The following is a 20,146-nucleotide window of genomic DNA, read 5'->3' on the forward strand; positions in this document are numbered from 1 at the left end:
TCCTAAGCAGCCTTTCATGTGGCACCTTGTCGAAAGCCTTTTGAAAATCGAGGTAAATGATGTCTATGGGTTCCCCATTGTCCACCCGACTGCTTATTCCCTCAAAGAAGTACAGAAGGTTCGTTAAGCATGACCTTCCCTTACAGAATCCGTGCTGGCTTGTTCTCAGTAGGCCATTTCTCTCGATGTGCTCGCAAATACCGTCCTTGATCATAGCTTCCACCATCTTCCCTATAATTGAAGTCAGGCTTACCGGCCTGTAGTTCCCGGGGTCACCCCTCGATCCCTTCTTGAAGATAGGTGTGACATTCGCCAATTTCCAGTCCTCTGGTACCTCTCCAGTTTTCAAGGATAGGTTGCAAACAAGCTGGATTGTGCCCGCTATTTCTTGTCTTAGTTCCTTTAGAACCCTTGGGTGGATCCCATCTGGGCCCGGCGATTTGCCGCATTTTAACCTGTCTATCTGTTTGAGGACATCCTCCTTACTTACCTTATCTTCCATGGAAGATGATCTTCTGTGGACGACAACTGAAAGAGATTTATATATACGAATCTTCCCTGGACAACGACATGACGGAGCTAACACCCTGATTGGTTCAGGCGCCTCAGGCCCCTCCCAAGGGACTAAACTAAACTAAACCTTAGGTTTGTATACCGCATCATCTCTACATTCGCAAAGCTCGACACGGTTAACAGGAGTTAGGGTAGAAAGGAACTCCAGAGGAAGGAAGGATGAAGAGGAAATTTAGAGGACTAGAATAATCAGAGAGGGAGGAAGAGTTACATTTTTGAGAATAACCAGGTTTTCAGATGTTTACGGAAGAGTTGGAGGGAGCTCAGATTCCTAAGAGGGGAGGGGGCCAGTGGAGTCTGAGCAAATCAGGACCTTCCAGATAGGGTTCTCCTAATCATTATGTAAATCTTACCCTAACACTAGATACGAAGTGCATATTTTCAGTATAGTGGGGAGTCCCTCATATCCCCCTTAAAAAAGAGGGTTACTTCATAACCCTCAAAAAGACAAAATAGTATCCACATTGGGCCGCATTTGAAGGGTCACCATTCAGTGTGCGCATTTGTCATGCGCACAATTGTCAAGGCGCATTTGTCAGGGCGCAGTTTTCCTGTGTGCATTTGATGGGTCGCCATAGTTTACCATGGGTGCCTCTACAGCAAGAGATTACATAAATAATGTCTATCTCTTGGCTGTGCTCTTTAAGATGGAATGTACCAGCACAGTTAAACATCTTGCCAGAGAGAGAAAAGAGAGGCAGGAGCCTGATAAAATACAACTCTAGATAATGCAAGCCAGAAACCCCCCCCCCCAATATATTCATTTTTAAATTACATATTTAAACACATTCCACAAGCGATAAGAACACTAATTATAAATACATTAGTACTCTTATAAACTTGCTAATTTTAGTAATCTTAGTTTTAATGAGTTCTTTTCAGTTAGACTTGTGTATTAATGAATAATTGAACTATATATCTCTAGCAGCACAGTGTGATGCAGTGGTTAAAGCTACAACCTCAGCACCCTGAGGTTCTGGGTTCAAACTCACGCTGCTCCTTGTGGCCCTGGGCAAGTCACTTAATCCCCCCATTACTCCAGGTACATTAGATTGTCCTGGCAGACTCACAATCTGACAGGGTAAAATGCTTGAGTACCTGAATAAATACATGTAAAATGTAATGTAATGTAATGTAATTTATTTCTTATATACCGCTACATCCGTTAGGTTCTAAGCGGTTTACAGAAAATATACATTAAGATTAGAAATAAGAAAGGTACTTAAAAAAATTCCCTTACTGTCCCGAAGGCTCACAATCTAACTAAAGTACCTGGAGGGTAATAGAGAAGTGAAAAGTAGAGTTAGAGGAAAAATAAAAATAAAATAAACATTTTAACAAGACAGCATTGATCTAAATACTTTGGAAGGTAGAAGAGAGGAGAGAAAGGAATAGAAGCAGAAGGGGGAGCCGTTGAACAGTAGAATTCTGGAGAAATGTAAATGATAGAAATAGAACAAAACAAAGACAAAAGGCAAAACAATAGATAAGATTAAAGATAAATCATAAGCTGGAAAGAAAAATAAAATAAAACTTTGTCTTCAATCCACGGTTTCAGCGTCAGTGATGAAGTGGAGCAAGTAAGTTTAGGAGGAGCGATTGACTGTTCTGAGCTTCCCTGGGAGAATGGTATAGAAGAAAATTGAATAAATAAATAAATCTGTTGATGGTTTTAAGGGAATTTTACCAGTATTATCAGAGCACCATCACTTCTGCGTCTGTATTTTGCAGCCGCGGTCTAGTACGCGATCTCGCACACTGGGCAGGAAGAGAGGCTCCAGCGTCAGCTGACTTGCAACTTCCTGCAGCCATCGCATATGCCGGGACTGCTGCCTTCGCATATCTCCCAGATACGCCAAGGCAGGAGTCCAGGCATAGGCGACAGCTGCAGGAAGTTGCAAGTCAGCTGACGCCAGCGCCTCTCTTCCTGCCCAGAGTGCGAGATTGGGTACAAGACCACGGGCTGAAAAATAGCACCCGGGGAGCCGCGAGTTTCAGACCGCTATTCTACGCTATAAACTCTTTCAAGCATACTCATAATTTCCCAGTGAAACAGAATAGTATAAAGAAGTAAAACAAAGGAAATAAGGTAATATCTTTTTTATTGGACTAACTCAGCGCATTTTATGATGAGCGTTTGAAGGTAACCTTTTTTCGGATCAGAAAAAAAGCAAGTGTTGACAAATATCAGTATAGATAAGGAAAGCATAAAAGCATTTTGGGGATAGGAAGGGGGAGAGTTGGGTGGGTGGGTAGGAGACAGAAAGGTGGCAGAGCAGTTTTAAATGTTTTTGTGGTGGGAAAGGAAGCCTAGCACTCTGTTAAGTCCTGTCTGGTAGGTGTCAAAATACCTTATCTTTTTGATTTCAAAGGTTTTATGTTCTTGGATTGTATTAAAGTTCCATTTTAGTATTCTCACCATAAAATCATTGGTGCAGTGGTCAGTTTTTCTAAAGTGTTGTCTGACAGAGGCGACATCCTGGTTGGTATTGCAATTCTTATTACGATATCTACGAAGTAGGTTGATTCTGGTCTTTAGCATTTGGCTTGTTTCACCGATGTAACAGGCATCGTTGCACTTTTTGCACTGAATGATGTATACCACATTAGAAGATGAACCTGTGAAGGATCCCTTTATGTTGAATCGTTTTCCCGTACAAGTGACAGTGGGATCCTTTGAGATGTGCTTGCACAGTTTGCAGTTTGTCGGCTCACAAGGATGTGTGCCATTCTCTTCTTCATGGGTTTGTGTGGGGAGCTTGCTTTTTACCAATTTTTGTTTCGGATTAGGTGGCTGGCGGAAGGCCAGCCCAGGTGGAGCTGGGAATATTTCTTTTAGTAATTCATCTTCCCAGAGTAGTGGTTGTAGATCTCTTTTAATTTTTCTTAGTTTTTCCAGCTCTGGATTGTATGTCACTACCAAGGGGGGTCCTGTCTGTGGTTTTCTTGTCCTTGTAGTAAGTTTTCTCTGGGTGTTTTAAGGGATGAGGCAATATTCCTGGAGACTCACAGAAGAAATATCTGCATTTATAGAAGGGTTAAACCTTTTAGTGCAGAAGACAAAGAGCTTCATACAAGACACCACAGGCTACCTGAACAAATTAAATAATATCAAGCAGTTACCACCCAGTGCTCTTCTAGTCACAATGGATGTAGAATCGTTATACAACAACATCCCCCATGCAAATGGTATTGCTGCATGTGAAAAATCCCTAAAATCATCAACCCTGGCCCACCAGCAATCACCAGAAACTATTATAGTATTAATCAAGTTCATTCTAACTCGCAACTATTTCCACTTTCATAATTATAACTATCTGCAAATTATATTCACAGCTTTGGGCAAGAGAATGGCACCACAATATGCAAACCTCTTCATGGTAGAACTAGAAGAGACATTTCTAAATACATTTCAGGCAAAACCCCTGAAATACCACCGGTATATTGATGACATTTTTATGATTTGGACAGAGGGAGAAGAGGCTCTCAAACAGTTCTGCATTTCTTTCACTACATACCGTCTTACAATCAAATTCAAAATTGACTATTCCCCAGAAAAGGTCAATTTTCTAGACACCAAATTCTCTATCAGCAATGGTTACATGCAAACATTTATATACAAGAATGCTTTCATGTCTTCCTTATATATACTGATATTTGTCAACATTTGTTTTTATCTGATCTGAAGAAGGGTTATCTTCGAAAGCTCATCATAAAACGCATTGAGTTAGCCCAATAAAAAAGGTATTTCCTTTGTTTTTTGTTTTATTTCTTTATACTACCTTGGAAAGTGGACTAACACGGCTACTATACTATTTCACTCTAGTGAAACAGAATGAAATACTTAAGTCCTTCTAACTCCTGGAGCATTTCTTGGTCTCTGTTATTCGTTATCTAATTCTAGGAATGCTCTTTGAAGGAATTTGTTATGAATGTTGTGCAAATATGGCAGTGCTGGAAGTACATTTACAGTGTTTGTATTATCTTGTTGCAGGGACCGACTGATTGGTCTGATGATGACAGCTTGTGATCTCTGTTCGGTGACGAAGTTGTGGCCAGTTACCCGAATGATAGCAGATGACATTTATGCAGAATTCTGGTCAGAGGTGTGCAAGTTTTCTTCCATTTTTCATAGGATTCTAGGAAAATAATAACACTGCATATATATATATATATATTTTTTTTTTTTTTTTTTTTTTTTTTTTTGTGGGGAGGGGCACTGTTGGTGGAATGTGCTATTTGGTTTTAAAAACCAAATATACATTCAAATGTCACTAACGGCTCCTTTTACTAAGCTGCGAAAGTGGTTTTAGCATGTGCAGAATTGCCCCGCATTGAGCTGGCATTAGTTCTTGGTGCATAGCACAGGGGGCAGCACACACTAAAAATGCTAGTGCAGCTTAGTAAAAAGAGACCTAAGAGGATGGTTGAAGAAGAAACAGTTCAACATTTCCCAGGGATGATCTGGCAAACTACAAGCTGGTGAGCCTGATATCTGTGTTAGTGAAATGCTGACGACTTTTTGCTTTTGTTTACATTAGTTGACACTATTCATAATGGATGTGCTTTAGGCTCCTTTGGTTGCTATTTATGTTAAATCAGAATTTATAATAAGGTTTATGGTGACTTCTGACACAGGCTACCTTGCTGAAACCCAAGTATTGAGTCTTCCTAATTAATTGCCCTTGTGAATAAAGGCTATTTGTATAATTATGATTTTACCACTGACATGGAGGGCTTTTGAGTTTTTATACTTTTGGTTAGTTAGGTGCCATTGATTCATGTTCAAGTCCTAGCGACTTGATGAATTACAGATCTAATTGGTTTTCTACTAGTCTGGTAAGGTCCTCCAGCATCATTCCCATGGTTGTTTTCAACATGTCCAGTCATCTGATTGCAGGTCACCCTCTTCGCCTGGTTCCTTTCTTCCCAAACATAATGTCCTCCTCAAAGGCTCTTATTTTCTGACAGTGTGACCAAAATAAGACAGTCATAGCTTCATCATTTGGGCTTCAAGTGACATAGCCGGTTTGGTCTCTTCCAGAATCGATTTGTTGTTTTTTCCTGGTGGTCTATGGCACACATAATCCTTCTCCAGCACCAAAGCTCAAATGAGTCAATCTTCTTTCCATTGTGTTTCCATAGTGTCCAGCTTTCACATCCATAATTGACCACTGAGAAAATGAGTGTGTGGACAAGTCTGATCTTCGTTTGGAGTGTTATTTCCTTGTCTTTGAATATTTTGTCAAGAGCCTTCATTGAAGAGTGACCCAGTGCTGTTCTGCGGAATGTTAAGAACATAAGAACATAAGCAATGCCTCTGCTGGGTCAGACCTGAGGTCCATCGTGCCCAGCAGTCAGCTCACGAGGCGGCCCAACAGGTCCAGGACCTGTGCAGTAATCCTCTATCTATACCTCTCTATCCCCTTTTCCAGCAGGAAATTGACCAATCCTTTCTTGAACCACAGTACCGTACTCTGCCCTATTACACTCTCTGGAAGCGCTAGTTGCTTCTTTGTTTACGAAAAAACCCAGGAGATTGAAATCCTTAACAAAATCTATTCTATCTCCTACAAGCTCAAAATCTTCATAATTTTCTGTGTTCATGATCTTTGTCTTTTTTTATGTTCAGTTCTAATCCCATGTTATGACTTCCAACTTTGGCTTTTCTCAGTAGATACAGCATGTCTTCTTTGCTGCTGGTGACAAATGTTGTATCATCTGCATAGTGCAGGTTATTTATATTTTGGCCACCAACTGTGAAACCAATGCTCTTTCCCACTTCTCCCCAAAAGTGTCACTGCTTCTCCAGCACCTTCTCAGCTGCGTAGGATCTCACTTTCCGACCATCCAAAGGGAGACTGCAGTTCTCAGTGTCTAATCAAAAACTCATGGGACAGCATAGATGTTGGTGCCCTGAATGTGTCATAGACACCAGCTTCACATAATGCTAAACACAACACTTGAACACATTGAAGGCATCAGCACTCTTCAACTCATCGGCAGTCTTCAACAGCTAGCTCCCATGCCAAAAATTATAGGCAAGCAGCCTCATCTAACTAGACTCCCACATTCTTGATGGATACACAACTAAGAATCCCTTCCTTTCAATACCGGCGTGGCTCACTATAGAGGTTAAGGAAGCGATCAAAGACAAAAGAAACCTCTTTTAAGGAATGGAACAGATCAAAAAGGACGAAAACTGGAATAAGCACAAACAACATCAACGCAGGTACCATAAGGTGGTAAAAGTGGCAAAAAGAGATTACGAGGAAAAAATAGCCAAGGAGGTGAAACACTTCAAGCCGTTCTTTCGATATATTAAAAGGAAACGACCCGCGAAGGAAGCAGTGGTACCGTTAGATGACCATGGAATAAAAGGAGCGCTAAAAGAGGACAAAGCAATCGCTGATAGACTGAACACATTTTTTGTGTCTGCATTTACCAAAGAGGGATATACACAGCATACCAGAACCCATCAGGCTATATGCTGGAAGCGAAAGCGGGAAACTGACAGGATTTATGGTCAGTCTAGAAGAGGTATACAGGCAAATCGATAGGCTTAAGAGCGATAAATCCCCTGGACCGGATGGCATCCATCCGAGGGTCATCAAGAAACTGAAAGGGACCATAGCTGAACTGCTTCAACTAATAGCCAATCTGTCGATCAAAACAGGAAAGATTCCGGAGGTGGCGAATGTTATGCCGATCTTCAAACAAGGTTCAAGGGGAGACCCGGGAAACTACAAACCGGTGAGTCGGACCTCGGTACCGGGAAAAATGGTAGAGGTGCTGATAAAGGACCGCATCATTGATCACCTTGACGGACACGGTCTGATGAGGACCAGCCAGCACGGTTTCAGCAAAGGCAGATCTTGTTTGAAAAACTTGCTGCACTTCTTTGAGGGAGTAAACAGGCAGATAGACATGGGCGACCCAGTCGACATTGTATATCTGGACTTTCAGAAGCCGTTCGACAAGGTTCCGCATGAACAACTACTTCGGAAAATTGCGAGCCATGGAATCGAGGGAGAAATACGTGGATTAAAAACTGGCTGGAGCATAGGAAACAGAGTGGGGGTAAATGGGCAATACTCGGACTGGAAGAGCATCACCAGTGGGGTGCAGCAGGGCTCGGTGCTTGGACCCGTACTGTTCAACATCTTTATAAACGATCTGAACATAGGTACGACGAGCGAGGTGATTAAAATTGCGGATGACACGAAGTTATTCAGAGTAGTGAAGGCACAGGGGGATTGTGAACATAAGAACATAAGAAGTTGCCTCCGCTGGGTCAGACCAGAGGTCCATCGTGCCCAGCAGTCTGCACCCGCGGCGGCCCATCAGGCCAATGACCTGTAATGTGATCCTTCTCTAAGCCCTTTGATCCCTTTTATCCTTCTATCCATACTCTATCTAAAACCTATCTCTACCTCTATATGTATCCCTCAATCCCCCTATCGTTCAGGAATTTATCCAATCCTTCTTTGAACCCTTGTAGTGTATTCTGTCCTATTACAACCTCCGGAAGCGCATTCCAGGTGTCCACCACCCTCTGTGTAAAAAAGAACTTCCTAGCATTGGTTCTAAAATTGTCCCCTTTCAGCTTCTCTGAGTGCCCCCCTTGTGCTTGTGGTTCCCCATAGTCTGAAGAACCTGTCCCTTTCTACCTTCTCTATGCCTTTCATGATCTTTAAAGTCTCTATCATGTCTCCTCTGAGTCTCCGCTTCTCAAGGGAGAAGAGCCCCAGCCTTCCCAACCTGTCTGCATATGAAAGATTTTCCATACCTTTTATCATTTTTGTCGCTCTTCTCTGGACCCTTTCAAGTATCGCCATGTCCTTCTTGAGGTATGGTGACCAATACTGGACACAGTGCTCCAGATACGGGCGCACCATCGCACGATACAGCGGCATGATGACCTCCTTCGTCCTGGTTGTAATGCCCTTCCTAATAATACCCAACATTCTGTTTGCTTTCTTTGAGGCTGCTGCATATTGTGCCGTTGATTTCATTATAGTATCTACCAGCACACCCAAGTCTTTTTCAAGGTTACTATCCTCTAGCACTGATCCCCCCATTTTGTAGCTGAACATCGGGGGGGTTTTTCTCAAATGCATGGCCTTGCATTTCTCTATATTAAAGTGCATTTGCCATTTACTTGCCCACTCTTCTAGTTTGTTTAGGTCCCTTTGTAGGTCTTCACATTCTTCCATGGTTCTAACCCTGCTGCAGAGTTTGGTGTCATCCGCAAATTTTATAACTTCACACTTCGTCCCCACTTCTAGGTCGTTTATAAATACATTGAACAGCAGCGGTCCGAGCACGTGACATAATCAGGCTCGAGGAATGGGCATTGACATGGCAGATGAGGTTCAACGTGGATAAGTGTAAAGTGATGCATGTCGGTAACAAAAATCTCAAGCACAAGTACAGGATGTCCGGGGCGGTACTTGGAGAGACCTCCCAGAAAAGGAACTTGGGAATTCTGATCGACAAGTCGATGAAGCCGTTTACGCAATGTGCGGCGGTAGCGAAAAGGGTGAACAGAATGGTAGGAATGATAAAGAAGGGGATCACGAACAGATCGGAGAAGGTTATCATGTCGCTGTACCAGGCCATGGTGCACCCTCACCTGGAGTACTGTGTACAGCACTGGTCGCCGTACATGAAGAAAGATATGGTATTACTCGAAAGGGTCCAGAAAAGAGCAACTAAGATGGTTAAGGGGTTGGAGGAGCTGCTGTACAGCGAAAGATTAGAGAAACTGGGCCTCTTCTCCCTCGAACAAAGGAGATTGAGAGGGGACATGATTGAAACATTCAAGGTACTGAAGGAGATAGACTTAGTAGATAAGGACAAGTTGTTCACCCTCTCCAAGGTAGGGAGAATGAGAGGGCACTGTTTAAAGTTGAAAGGGGATAGATTCCGTACAAACGTAAGGAAATTCTTCTTCACCCAGAGAGTGGTAGAAAACTGGAACGCTCTTCCGGAGTCTGACATAGGGGAAAACACCCTCCAGGGATTCAAGACAAAGTTAGACAAGTTCCTACTGAACAAGGACATACGCTGGTAGGGCTAGTCTTAGTTAGGATGCTGGTGTTTGACCAAAAGGGCTGCCACGTGAGTGGACTGCTGGGCATGATGGACCACTAGTCTGACCCAGCAGCGGCATTTCTTATGTTCTTATGTTCTTAAGGCAGTGCTTCTCCCACTATGAATTTTGGACCTCAGATCCCGGGCTCTGCCAATAGCCTAAACTACCGAGTCTGCTTATGAGATTGTCAGTACCTTTGCCCTGATCTCCACTCCCTGATTCCTGCACCACTTGGTACATATTCGTCCTATCACAAAAATCAAAACTGTTGCCACATTAGGTGCTGTATGATCACACAAGCCAGGAATATTCAAGGCACTGTGACAAAATCTTCCCTAGGATAGTGATTCCTAATCCTTTTGCGACTGTGACTCCATGATTGGAGCCAAAAAAAAATTTGCGTGACCCCCCTTTGGAGGTGCGGAATAAGGATACACCTATGGAGAGCCCATCTGGGTCATGCCCCCTTTTGTCTCAATTCAAAGTTTGGGAAGCTCTGGAGTAGGATATTTCTGGTCAAGCTAGAGATTTCAAGACCATAGCAACAAGACTTCAAGTGCAACACCAATCAGCCTTCTTAAACATACATGCCACATTGAAATAACTAAAACTGACTGTGTCATCTAATATTCATGGGAGGACATACAGTCATGTGAAAAAATTAGGACACCCCGTGAAATATTCAGTTCTTTCCTAAGAAATGTTCACATATCGATGTCAAATCTTTTTTTATTTTTCTCTGGAAAAGAAAGTGATATAATTGCAGGCAAGCAACAGCAACCCCATCCGCTCCTTCCCCACTCCCTCCTGCCACGCCCACTCATGCCCCTTCCTTTACCCCATACCATTTTAATGTTCCTGGCACGAGTAGCAACCCCAACCTGCTGCTCATGCCAGCATCGGCTCTTCCTCTGACATCACTTCCTAGGCGTGGGTCCAGGAAATGATGTCACAGGAAGAACTGATGCTGTTGCAAGCAAGATGCTGGGGTTGCTGCTCGCACCATGAATGTTAAAGAGGTGCTGGGGAAAGAGGGGTTGGCGCCCCCACCAAGACGGCACCTGGGGCGGACCGTCCTCCCCCTTATTACACCACTGCCTAGGAGCCCCGGCACGCTTCTTGAGCTCCAGCCCCACCAAAAATATTTTGAAAGGAAGATAAAACCCTTCTCTCAACACCCTCCTATCGCATACTGCATTGGTTGCCGATGGAGGCGCGAGTGAAGTTCAAGTTTGGTTGCTTTTGCTTCAAGGCTCTGTTTGGTCTTTCTCCCAAATATATACTTGAGCTCTTCTCTTTTGCAACTAATAAACACAGGAGAAATTCGCATTAGAATTTTGTTTTTCCGCCTGTTAGAGGCTGCAAATTTTAAAAAAAACATCATGAATATCTTCTGTCATATCAAGCAGCATTATGGGGTAAGGACCTGGAACATCTGATTATGCTTTCTGATTCCTATGTGGAATTTAGGAGGCATTTAAAAACATATATGTTCTTGAAACATTTAGGCAACTAATTGGCATGGATATTGTAATGAACTATCTAGATCACAGGCGTCAAACTCAAGGACACACCTCATCTAGAAGCATTCCCTCTGACGTTGCGACATCAGAGAGATGGCTTCCGGTTCAGGTGCAGGATGCACAAGGAACCGCTGCATACGGCTCTGTGCACACAATGGCTGTGAGGAGGAGGGAGCCGGCCACAAGGTAACACTTGGGGCATCAGGCCGCATAAAGCGGCCAGGTTGGAGCCGTCCACAAGGTTAAACACCTGCCAGAGGGAGGCACAGCATGGAGGGAGGAAGACAAAGGTAGGGGGAATGATTTTATTTTCAAGTTAGTATTTGAATTGTGTCAATTTTGAGCATTTTAATCTGTTGTCTATCTTTTGCACTGCTCAGGAAGAAATACATTTGTTTCTTTTTCTCTGGGGGCTGTACTGCATGCAGAATCTTGAATCTTAGGGTGCTTTTTTTTTTTTTAATATATTAATAGTTTTAGTTTTTGGTCCCATATTTGCATAGGGGTTATCTGTGTTCTGGTAGGAATTAATGTTGAGAAACATACTGTGTGCTTTGTGTAGTTTAATTTTGTGGTTAACCATTACCATTATCCGCTATAATAAAACCCTTAGCGCGCATGCGCAGTTGAAACTTCGTACGGCCGTGATCCGTGGCTCCGTGTCGCCGCATGCGCAGTAGAAGCCTTCAGCGGTTTGCGACGCGTGCGGCGGTTTCCCCAGCAACGTTCCCGCCCCAATCTCCAACACCGGCTGACTTCTGATGACACCTCTCCTTCTCACCCCTGGTCCAGCAGCGGCAGCAGCCTTGGGGCATTTGCTAGGCCGGCCCACTTCAATAATGCGAAGCAGGCCGGCCTAGCAAAAGCCCCAAGGCTGCTCGGCCTAGCGGATGCTGGACAGTGAGCAGGTAAGGGAGAAGAGGTACTACTGGACAGGAGGAAGGTAAAATGAATGGAAAAGGGCTACTGCTGGACAGGGGGGAGCAGGGAAGTGGTGCTGCTGGACATGGGGGAGGTAAAAGTAAAGGAGAAGGGAAAACAGACGGGGCAGAGAGAAAGAAAGAAAAAAGACAGACAGACAGGGGGCAGAGAGAAAGAAAGAAACAAAACAAACAAACATAAAGAAAGAAACAAAAAAAGAAATGCCTAAGTCTACACATCTATTCTAGCAACAGTTAATGTAACGGGCTATAAAACTAATGTGTTAACAAGATTATATTGTGTGTGTATATGTGAAAATGAATGGAAAAAAATGGTGTATTATGGGGGTGGGGTCTGGGGCAGAGATTGGGCAGTGTTTGGCCTGTGACTTAAACTGTATTTGGACTACAGCCCCTTAATGTGATTGAGTTTGACATCCCTGATCTAGATAATTATAGTATTATTTCTAACTATTTGGTTATCTAATTTTGTCTCTTAATTGTAATTTTTTAAAAAGTTTTTGTAAACTGCATAGAACTTTATGGCCCTGTGGTATATGAATTGATTATTATTATAATAATCTCCTTCAGCTTAGAACAGAAGATACACCCCCACCACTGTTTACTGACAGCTAACGATAACACTGAGTGTGTCAATTTAAAAGGGGTATTTTGTCATTGATCAGATTTTGTAACAAAGATCAGGTGGTTTCATGAAACCCCCATGGATCTCAGGATTTAACAACTACAATAAGCTTGGGTTAGCCAGAAAGTTTGTCTTTGCAATAAAAAATAGTCTCGGGAGGTTCACATTTTCACCTGGACCCAGGTAGGCTGTGTCAGATAACTGTTTGTTTTCACCTCGTGTTTGCACTACTGTTTTAGGAGACACTTAGGCATCTCTCTCTGGTGTTTAAAACCATTAAAAAAGAGTTTCTTATTCAGCTTCTTAATTAACTCTTGCTGAATATCCAGTTTTGTAAAATCTGGCATGTAAGTGTTGTTATTTGCATACATGGATTGTAAAATAAGCGCTCGTATGGGTAAATATCAGCACCTGGGTAAAACTTCAAGGAATGCTAAAGCAATTGCTGTTCCATTGGCACTCGGTATTCTCACACTGAATAATATGCACTTTATGAAAATATCTGGGGTTCATAGTACACAACTCCAAAGGGGGCATGGTCATGGAAGGGTCCTGGACAGATCGGAGCATTCTCAGAATTTAGATGCAATGTTATAGAGTACCTGCATTTGCATATCTTTTATTAGTTAGGCCAGTGGTTCCCAACCCTGTCCTGGAGGAACACCAGGCCAATTGGGTTTTCAGGCTAGCCCTAATGAATATGCATGAAGCAAATTTGCATGCCTATCACTTCCATCATATGCAAATCTCTCTCATGCATATTCATTAGGGTTAGCCTGAAAACCCGATTGGCCTGGTGTTCCTCCAGGACAGGGTTGGGAATCACTGAGTTAGGCATCAGCATTTCCACTAGCTTTGACAGGCATAAGTTCTTGCATTCAAAGTTAAGTGCAAAATGCATGCTAAGTTAATATTTCATAAAGGGCATGTACTAGCTAATTTTGGATGCCATTTACAGAATCTGGCCCATAGTGGTTAAGCTATTTATCAATGCACACATGCAAAAAGCCCCACAGAGAATTAGAGCAAACATATTTTTTCACAACAAATTAATTCTTAATACAATGGCATAATAAAATCAGGCTCAGCTGGGGCTGGTCCAAGCGTGGCTGCACTTTTCAAGGCTGTATTGTTTGTTCCCCTGATGAGCCAAACATTGGTGAAACAAGGTCGCTTATTAGGAAGATTGGAGAAGACGTGACAGCGTTGGAGCTAAAGTCGTCTTTTGTCAGCTAAGTCCTTGAACGTGCCTCCGGGTGACTTTGCCCTTTTCTAAATCTGAACTGTTATGTGAGGGAGTTTTTTTGCCAGTGAGTGTATCAAAAGCAGTTTTGATTTGTACCTTTTGGTTCTATACTGCTACATTAGTCTGAGCCTTTTTCTCCCTCTTTTTGGGTGCTGGGTTTGAAGAGGGGGGTACCTTGGTGCCACGATCACACAACATTTTGAATCATTATATGAACACTAGATTTTTAGCCTGTTACATTAACGGGTGCTAGAATAGATATGTAGACTTAGGCATTTCTTTCTTTATGTCTGTCTTCCTTTCTCTCTCCCTGCCCCCTTTCTTTGTCTGTCTCACTACCTAGCACCCTGTCTGTCTGTCTTTCTTTCTTTCTGTCTCTTTCCCTGCCCCCTGTCTGTCTCTGTCTTTTTCTCTTTCTGTCTCTCTTCCCCTGTCTGTCTTCCCTTTTCCCTTCCCCCTGTCCAGCAGCACCCCTTCCCTGCTCTCCCTGTCCAGCATCTGGTAGACCAGGCAGCCTCGGGGCTTTTGCTAGGCCGGCCCGCTTTGTATTATCGAAGTGGGCTGGCCTAGCAAATGCCCCGCGGCCGCACAGCTCCATGGGAGTGACAGAGTGGGGCCAGGCATCAGCAACGGAGGAGGAGGCTGAGAAGCAGTAACACCAAATCAAACACTATCCTCTCTATTCTGCGCCTGTCTCGGTAGCAGGGGCCCTCGGTTACCGAGTTGGCAGCAGGTCGGTATGGCAGCGTTGGGGTCTTGGAGTTTGTCACTGCCTTCAGTTAAAGATGAAGCTGGCGGGGGGAGGGGCCGGCTGGCTGCCGAGACTTTGTTCCCGTAGACATCTTTCCTCTTGGGGCAGGAACGTTGCTGGAGAAACCGCCGCACACGCCGCAAACCGCCATAGGCTCCTACTGCGCATGCGGGGGCGTGGAATCGCAGATCATGGCCACACGGAGATCGAAGTGCGCATGCGCGCTAAGGGTTTTATTATAGCGGATATTATATCTTGTGCGTCCTCATATAATTTGATAAGAAAATCAGTCAAAAAAGAAGAGGGTACACTCCAAAGAAAATACAAAACAGAGCACTTTGTATTGACAAAAAGAAAACAGGTTTAATAGCAGAGAGTTCTGTATTTTTTGTTTGTTAGATTGTTTTATTATTTTTGTAGTGTGTACTCCTTCTCATTTGACTGTATTTTTGCAGTGCACCTGTGACTCTCTCTCTCTTCCTGTAATAAAAGCAGCGACAGCAATACAGTATTTCACTAAAATCAAATGTAAGAAGTTCTACAAAATGCTGAGGGGTATACATTTGGCAAAGTCTATATAAGTGAGGGTCATAACACATAGGACAAGAAACACACCCCTTCACTTATCTTATTTAAAAATAGACTGAAAACCCGCCTTTTTGATATAGCCTTCAATCCATAAACCTACCCCTCCCTCACTGCCCTAGCCAGCAGATTAACATCCTCCTAACTGTATCCCCCACCCTGGCATCCTGTTTGTCTGTCTAGATTGTAAGCTCTTTCAACAGGGACTGTCTTGTGACTCTGTACAGTACCGCATATGTCTGTGAGCGTTCTGCAAATAATTATTAGTAGTAGAAGTGTGACACGCCTTCTAGAACTCCTGTCGCATTCATTGCATTGCAGCCAAACAGGGAAGGCAATGGACAGGACACAATTTTGGAGCCCCCACCTCCTTTGCTTCCTGTGTAGCCACAGTCCTGCGCATAGCTTGCTACGGTCCTGCACACACGCAAGCATTCAATCATTTAGAAACTAACACTGAGACAAATCTTTATTCATCAGTTATTTTCGTTTTTGCTCCAGTAGTTGAAATGAGGTCTAATATTTTTCAAGGTAGTTTCATAATCTGTTGTGAAAGTAGCAAACTGAAATGTTCTTGTAATGAAAATTGCTGACTTTCAAATTGCAGTTGGATTGTATAGCATGATATTGTTTAAATGTTGCTTACTATTTGCTTTTTTTGTGAGCTTTTATAATGCAGCAGTATTTTTATTGTTTTAATTTCTTTAGTTAGCCTCATGAAATATGTGTCTGGAAAAATAGTTTAGTAATTTTTATCCTGTCACATGTTAATAACATGCTCTCATCTGTTACTAAAGGGCGATGAAATGAAAAGGCTGGGCATAACACCTCTTCCTATGATGGACAGAGACAGGAAACATGAAATCCCACAAGGTCAGGTAAGAAAATAATTATATACTGCTTCGTGCAGTGCTCACAGCCTGCTACAATCACTGTGGACTACTCTGGAATATTTTTACAGTTGCCTTATACAACACCAAGAATATGCTTTCCAAGGACTGTTTGTGAATTTGATGTTGTAGTTGCTTTAATATAGTGTAATTAACTACACCTGAATGCACATTATAATGTTGTTAGTGTTAACCAGATCATAGATCTCCATTGCTTTAAATATTAGAAACATAGTGGAAGAGCTTTGGTATTCGCTTCCAGTCCTCAAGGGCTGCCAAAACAGGTCTGGTTTTCAGGATACCTCTATTGAATTTATATAAGAGAGATTTACATAAAGCGGAGGCAGTAGGCATGTGTCATATATATGCCTCTAGAATAGGGCTGCCCAAGTCCGGTCCTCGAGATCTACTGGCAGACCAGGTTTTCTGGATATCCACAATGAATATGCATGAGAGAGATTTGCCTGCACTGCCTTCTTGGTATGCAAATCTCTCTCATGTATGTTCATTGTGGATATCCAGAAAACCTGGCCTGCCAGTAGATCTCGAGGACCGGACTTGGGCAGCCCCGCTCTAGAAGGATCGCATCGTCATTTGCTCCTTCTACACTCTTGTCTTTATGGATTTGGCTTGTATATTTGGTTTGTTATTATCAGGGACTCCTGATGCAGGAGGTTTAGCCAAAACATATTGCGTGTCGAGTCCATGATCTGCCAGATGTTTTTATGATTGATCGATTGTTTTATGCATGTTTTGCACTATTGGTTGCTATTAAAGTGGATTTTGAAGACCAGGCTTGATCTGCTCTCTTCTATTGGATTCATATATATCTATATAATAAAATGGTAGCCCGCGCATGCGCACTTGCAAAACGTGTTCCCTGATCCCTGTTCTGTCGCGCTGTGCCAGCTTAATGCGCATGCGCGCATACTACGTCACCATACACGCGTCGCAAGTGCAGGACCGCAGCCAGCCAACAATCACCTCCACAGCGGAAATGCTGGACCCCAGCACTGGACATCCTGCTCTCCTGTCGGCTCCTCTCACGAGCCGCACCAGCATCGGAGAAGGCTTCCGACGCTGGCGGGGATCGAGAGGAGCCGCGGCGCACCTCAAGAGGCGGGAAGGGAAGCGATTCAAGCAGCCTGTGCAGCACTCTCCACACGCTGCTTCGGGGCCTTTTACTGCCCTGATTTGCTCTGCCGCGTCTCTGATGATGTCATCAGGGACGTGCCAGAGTAAATCAGGGCAGTACACGGCCCCGAAGCAGCGTGTGGAGAGTGCTGCACACGAAAAGTCACCGTGCCTCAGAGCAGCCTGCGAGGTTCCTTACAGCCGGTAGGCTGTTTTAAAGAACAGAAGCCGCATGCTGGACAGGGGGAGCAGAAAAGAGGGTCAGGGGGAGAAAGTAAGGAGTGCTGCTGGACAGGGGGATCAGGGAAGAGGAACAGAGGAGCAGGTAAGAAGTGCTGCTGAGCAGGGAAGAGGGACTGGGGAGCAGATAAGAAGTGCTGCTGGACAGGGGGAGCAGGGAAGAGGGACTGGGGAACAGGGAAGAATTGTTGCTGGACAGGGGGAGCAGGGAAGAAGGACAGGGGGAGAAAGTAAGGAGTGCTTCTGGACAGGGGGAGCAGGGAAGAGGAACAGAGGAGCAGGTAAGAAGTGCTGCTGGACAGGGGGAGCAGGGAAGAGGGACTGGGGAGCAGGGAATAATTGCTGCTAGACAGGGAGAGCAGGGAAGAAGGACAGGGGGAGCAGGGAAGAAGGACTGGGGAGCAGGTAAGGAGTGTTGCTGGACAGGGGGAGGTAAAAGGAAGGGAGAAGGCCTACTGCTGGACAGGTGGAACAGGCAAGGGGTGATGGTGGACAGCCAAGTAAAGAGAGAGACAGAAAGCGGCCAAGGAGAGAGAGAAAGAAAGAAAGACACACACATCTATTCTAGCACCCGGCTAAAGAGAGAAAAAGAAATAAAACCACACACACACACACATATATATTCTAGAACCCGTTAATGTAACGGGCTATAAAACTAGTATATATATATATATATATATATATTGTGGCCGGGCCAGACCCCAAGTAGGTGGGAACCCCCGGCTCGGATCACAGGTAAGATTTTTAGGAGCGCCTTTTATATGGTTGGTCAAAGGAAAACCCGGACACTGGAGTTTTCACCAAACTTCACCGGGTTTATTAAAGTAATCAAAACTTCACTGAAATGAATACTTGTCTCAGGCTTAGTCATTAATCTGGCCGTATATTGTACACAAGTCCAGGGCACGCTGGGTGCGCCTCTGCCCAAGACTGACAAGCTTTGTCAACACATTGGTATCATAAAAACAAACCAAAAATGCTTCTGCAGTTTCTTCACTGCTTCTGAATTGTCCCCTCTTAGGGCTAAGGGCTTCTCCTAGCCAGAGTTGGCTTGTTACTTTACAGCTGAGCACAACAGGTGTCAGCAAGCTTTCCACTATACTTTCAGTAGAAAAAAAAACGTTTTTTGCTTTTATTATTTTTTTTCTCTTTTCCTCCTAGTCCCTCCCTTTGAAGGACGTTCACAACCTGAACCCAGGTTGTGCGGGCAAACCTCCCTTATGCTAAAGGTCTTAATCGCCCACCCGAACATGCCTCTAACATCCAGAATTTTACTTCAAAGGGCACTTAAGAGAACTGAGGTTCAAGGAATTATTTTGGCATTACTTAATTAGGCACTGCTGCCATGCCTTTTCTAGCTCAAGACTCCATGTCCATGTCTTCCTCAAACATGTATTCTCCAGAGCCTTCCTCACTGAGCATTTCCCAGGCTGGCTCCAGGGGATTAGGGCTCTCTATGAAGTCCTGCACTTCTGCTGGTTCTTCCCATCCCCCTCTTTGAATAACTGCCAGCCCTCTCAAATCATTTTCCCCTTCAGGAACACCCTCTAGCTCCTCACCCCAAAACGTGCTAGGAAAGTTATGGTACTTCCTTGGAGGTAATCTCTCTCCCCTGGTGGGCTGGTGTCCTGAAAGCTTTCTTGGCTGGCTGGTGGAAGAAGGGAGATAGCAGCTATCCTGGGGTGCTGCTGGGCTCCTATAATCAGGAACAGGTGAGCCTCCTCCTCCTCCCTGATTACTCTGCCCTCTGCCTATTTGAGGTTTGCTTGTTTGCAGGGCTCGGTGACCAGCTCCACCCCCTTCTACCTGGATTCCTCTAACCTGGGGAAAGGAGTAATAGGGACTGGCCTGTGGTTTCAGTGCCCTCCCTTCCAGAATCCTGGGCTGACTCCACTCCTGCTTTTCCGCCATGTTATTTGGTTGTACTACCCTGCTGCTTTTACCAGGAGAAATAGGCTTTATTTTAGAGCTTACAGCCTTAAGGGCAGTATTTCTGACTGGACCCACAGTCTTTTTACTTGTGACAGGGGCTTCCCTGTCACAATATATAATCAAAATTTTAATCCCACTGGAATTTTTCCAATTGAATTGGGTCTAAGGTATTGTCCAATCCTTTCTTGAACCCCAGTACTGTACTCTGCCCTATTATGCCCTCTGGAAGCGCATTCCAAGTTGAATAAAGAAGAACTTCCTAGCATTCGTTTGAATCTGTCCCCTTTCAACTTTTCCGAATGCCCTCTAGTTCTTTTATTAGCGCGCTAAAACCGCTAGCACAGCTTAGTAAAAGGAGCCCTTAGCCCAGGGGTAGGGAACTCCGGTCCTTGAGAGCCGTATTCCTGTCGGGTTTTCAGGATTTCCCCAATGAATTTGCATGAGATCTGTTTGCATGCACTGCTTTCAATGCATATTCATTGGGGAAATTCTGAAAACCCAACTGGAATGCGGCTGTCGAGAACCGGAGTTCCCTACCCCTGCCTTAGCCACTCGTCTTATGAAAGTAACAAAACAATTTGGACTAAAGATAAATAATAGCAAAATGAA

The 20,146-nt window shown here is 44.0% G+C and overlaps 1 protein-coding gene across 7 annotated transcripts in view; it reads left to right on the plus strand.

Annotated features, from left to right (window-relative positions):
* Positions 1-20,146, plus strand: part of PDE10A (phosphodiesterase 10A) — a 590,210-nt gene that overhangs the window by 539,995 nt on the left and 30,069 nt on the right. For all 7 annotated transcript variants that reach the window (XM_033937273.1, XM_033937275.1, XM_033937278.1 and 4 more), the window contains 2 exons: positions 4,568-4,679; positions 16,139-16,219. In XM_033937273.1, the coding sequence (XP_033793164.1) occupies positions 4,568-4,679; positions 16,139-16,219 (193 nt within the window). The remainder of the gene's footprint in view (positions 1-4,567; positions 4,680-16,138; positions 16,220-20,146) is intronic.

The sequence above is a fragment of the Geotrypetes seraphini genome, chromosome 3, assembly GCF_902459505.1.
Source record: "Geotrypetes seraphini chromosome 3, aGeoSer1.1, whole genome shotgun sequence".
Classification (NCBI taxonomy): domain Eukaryota; kingdom Metazoa; phylum Chordata; class Amphibia; order Gymnophiona; family Dermophiidae; genus Geotrypetes; species Geotrypetes seraphini.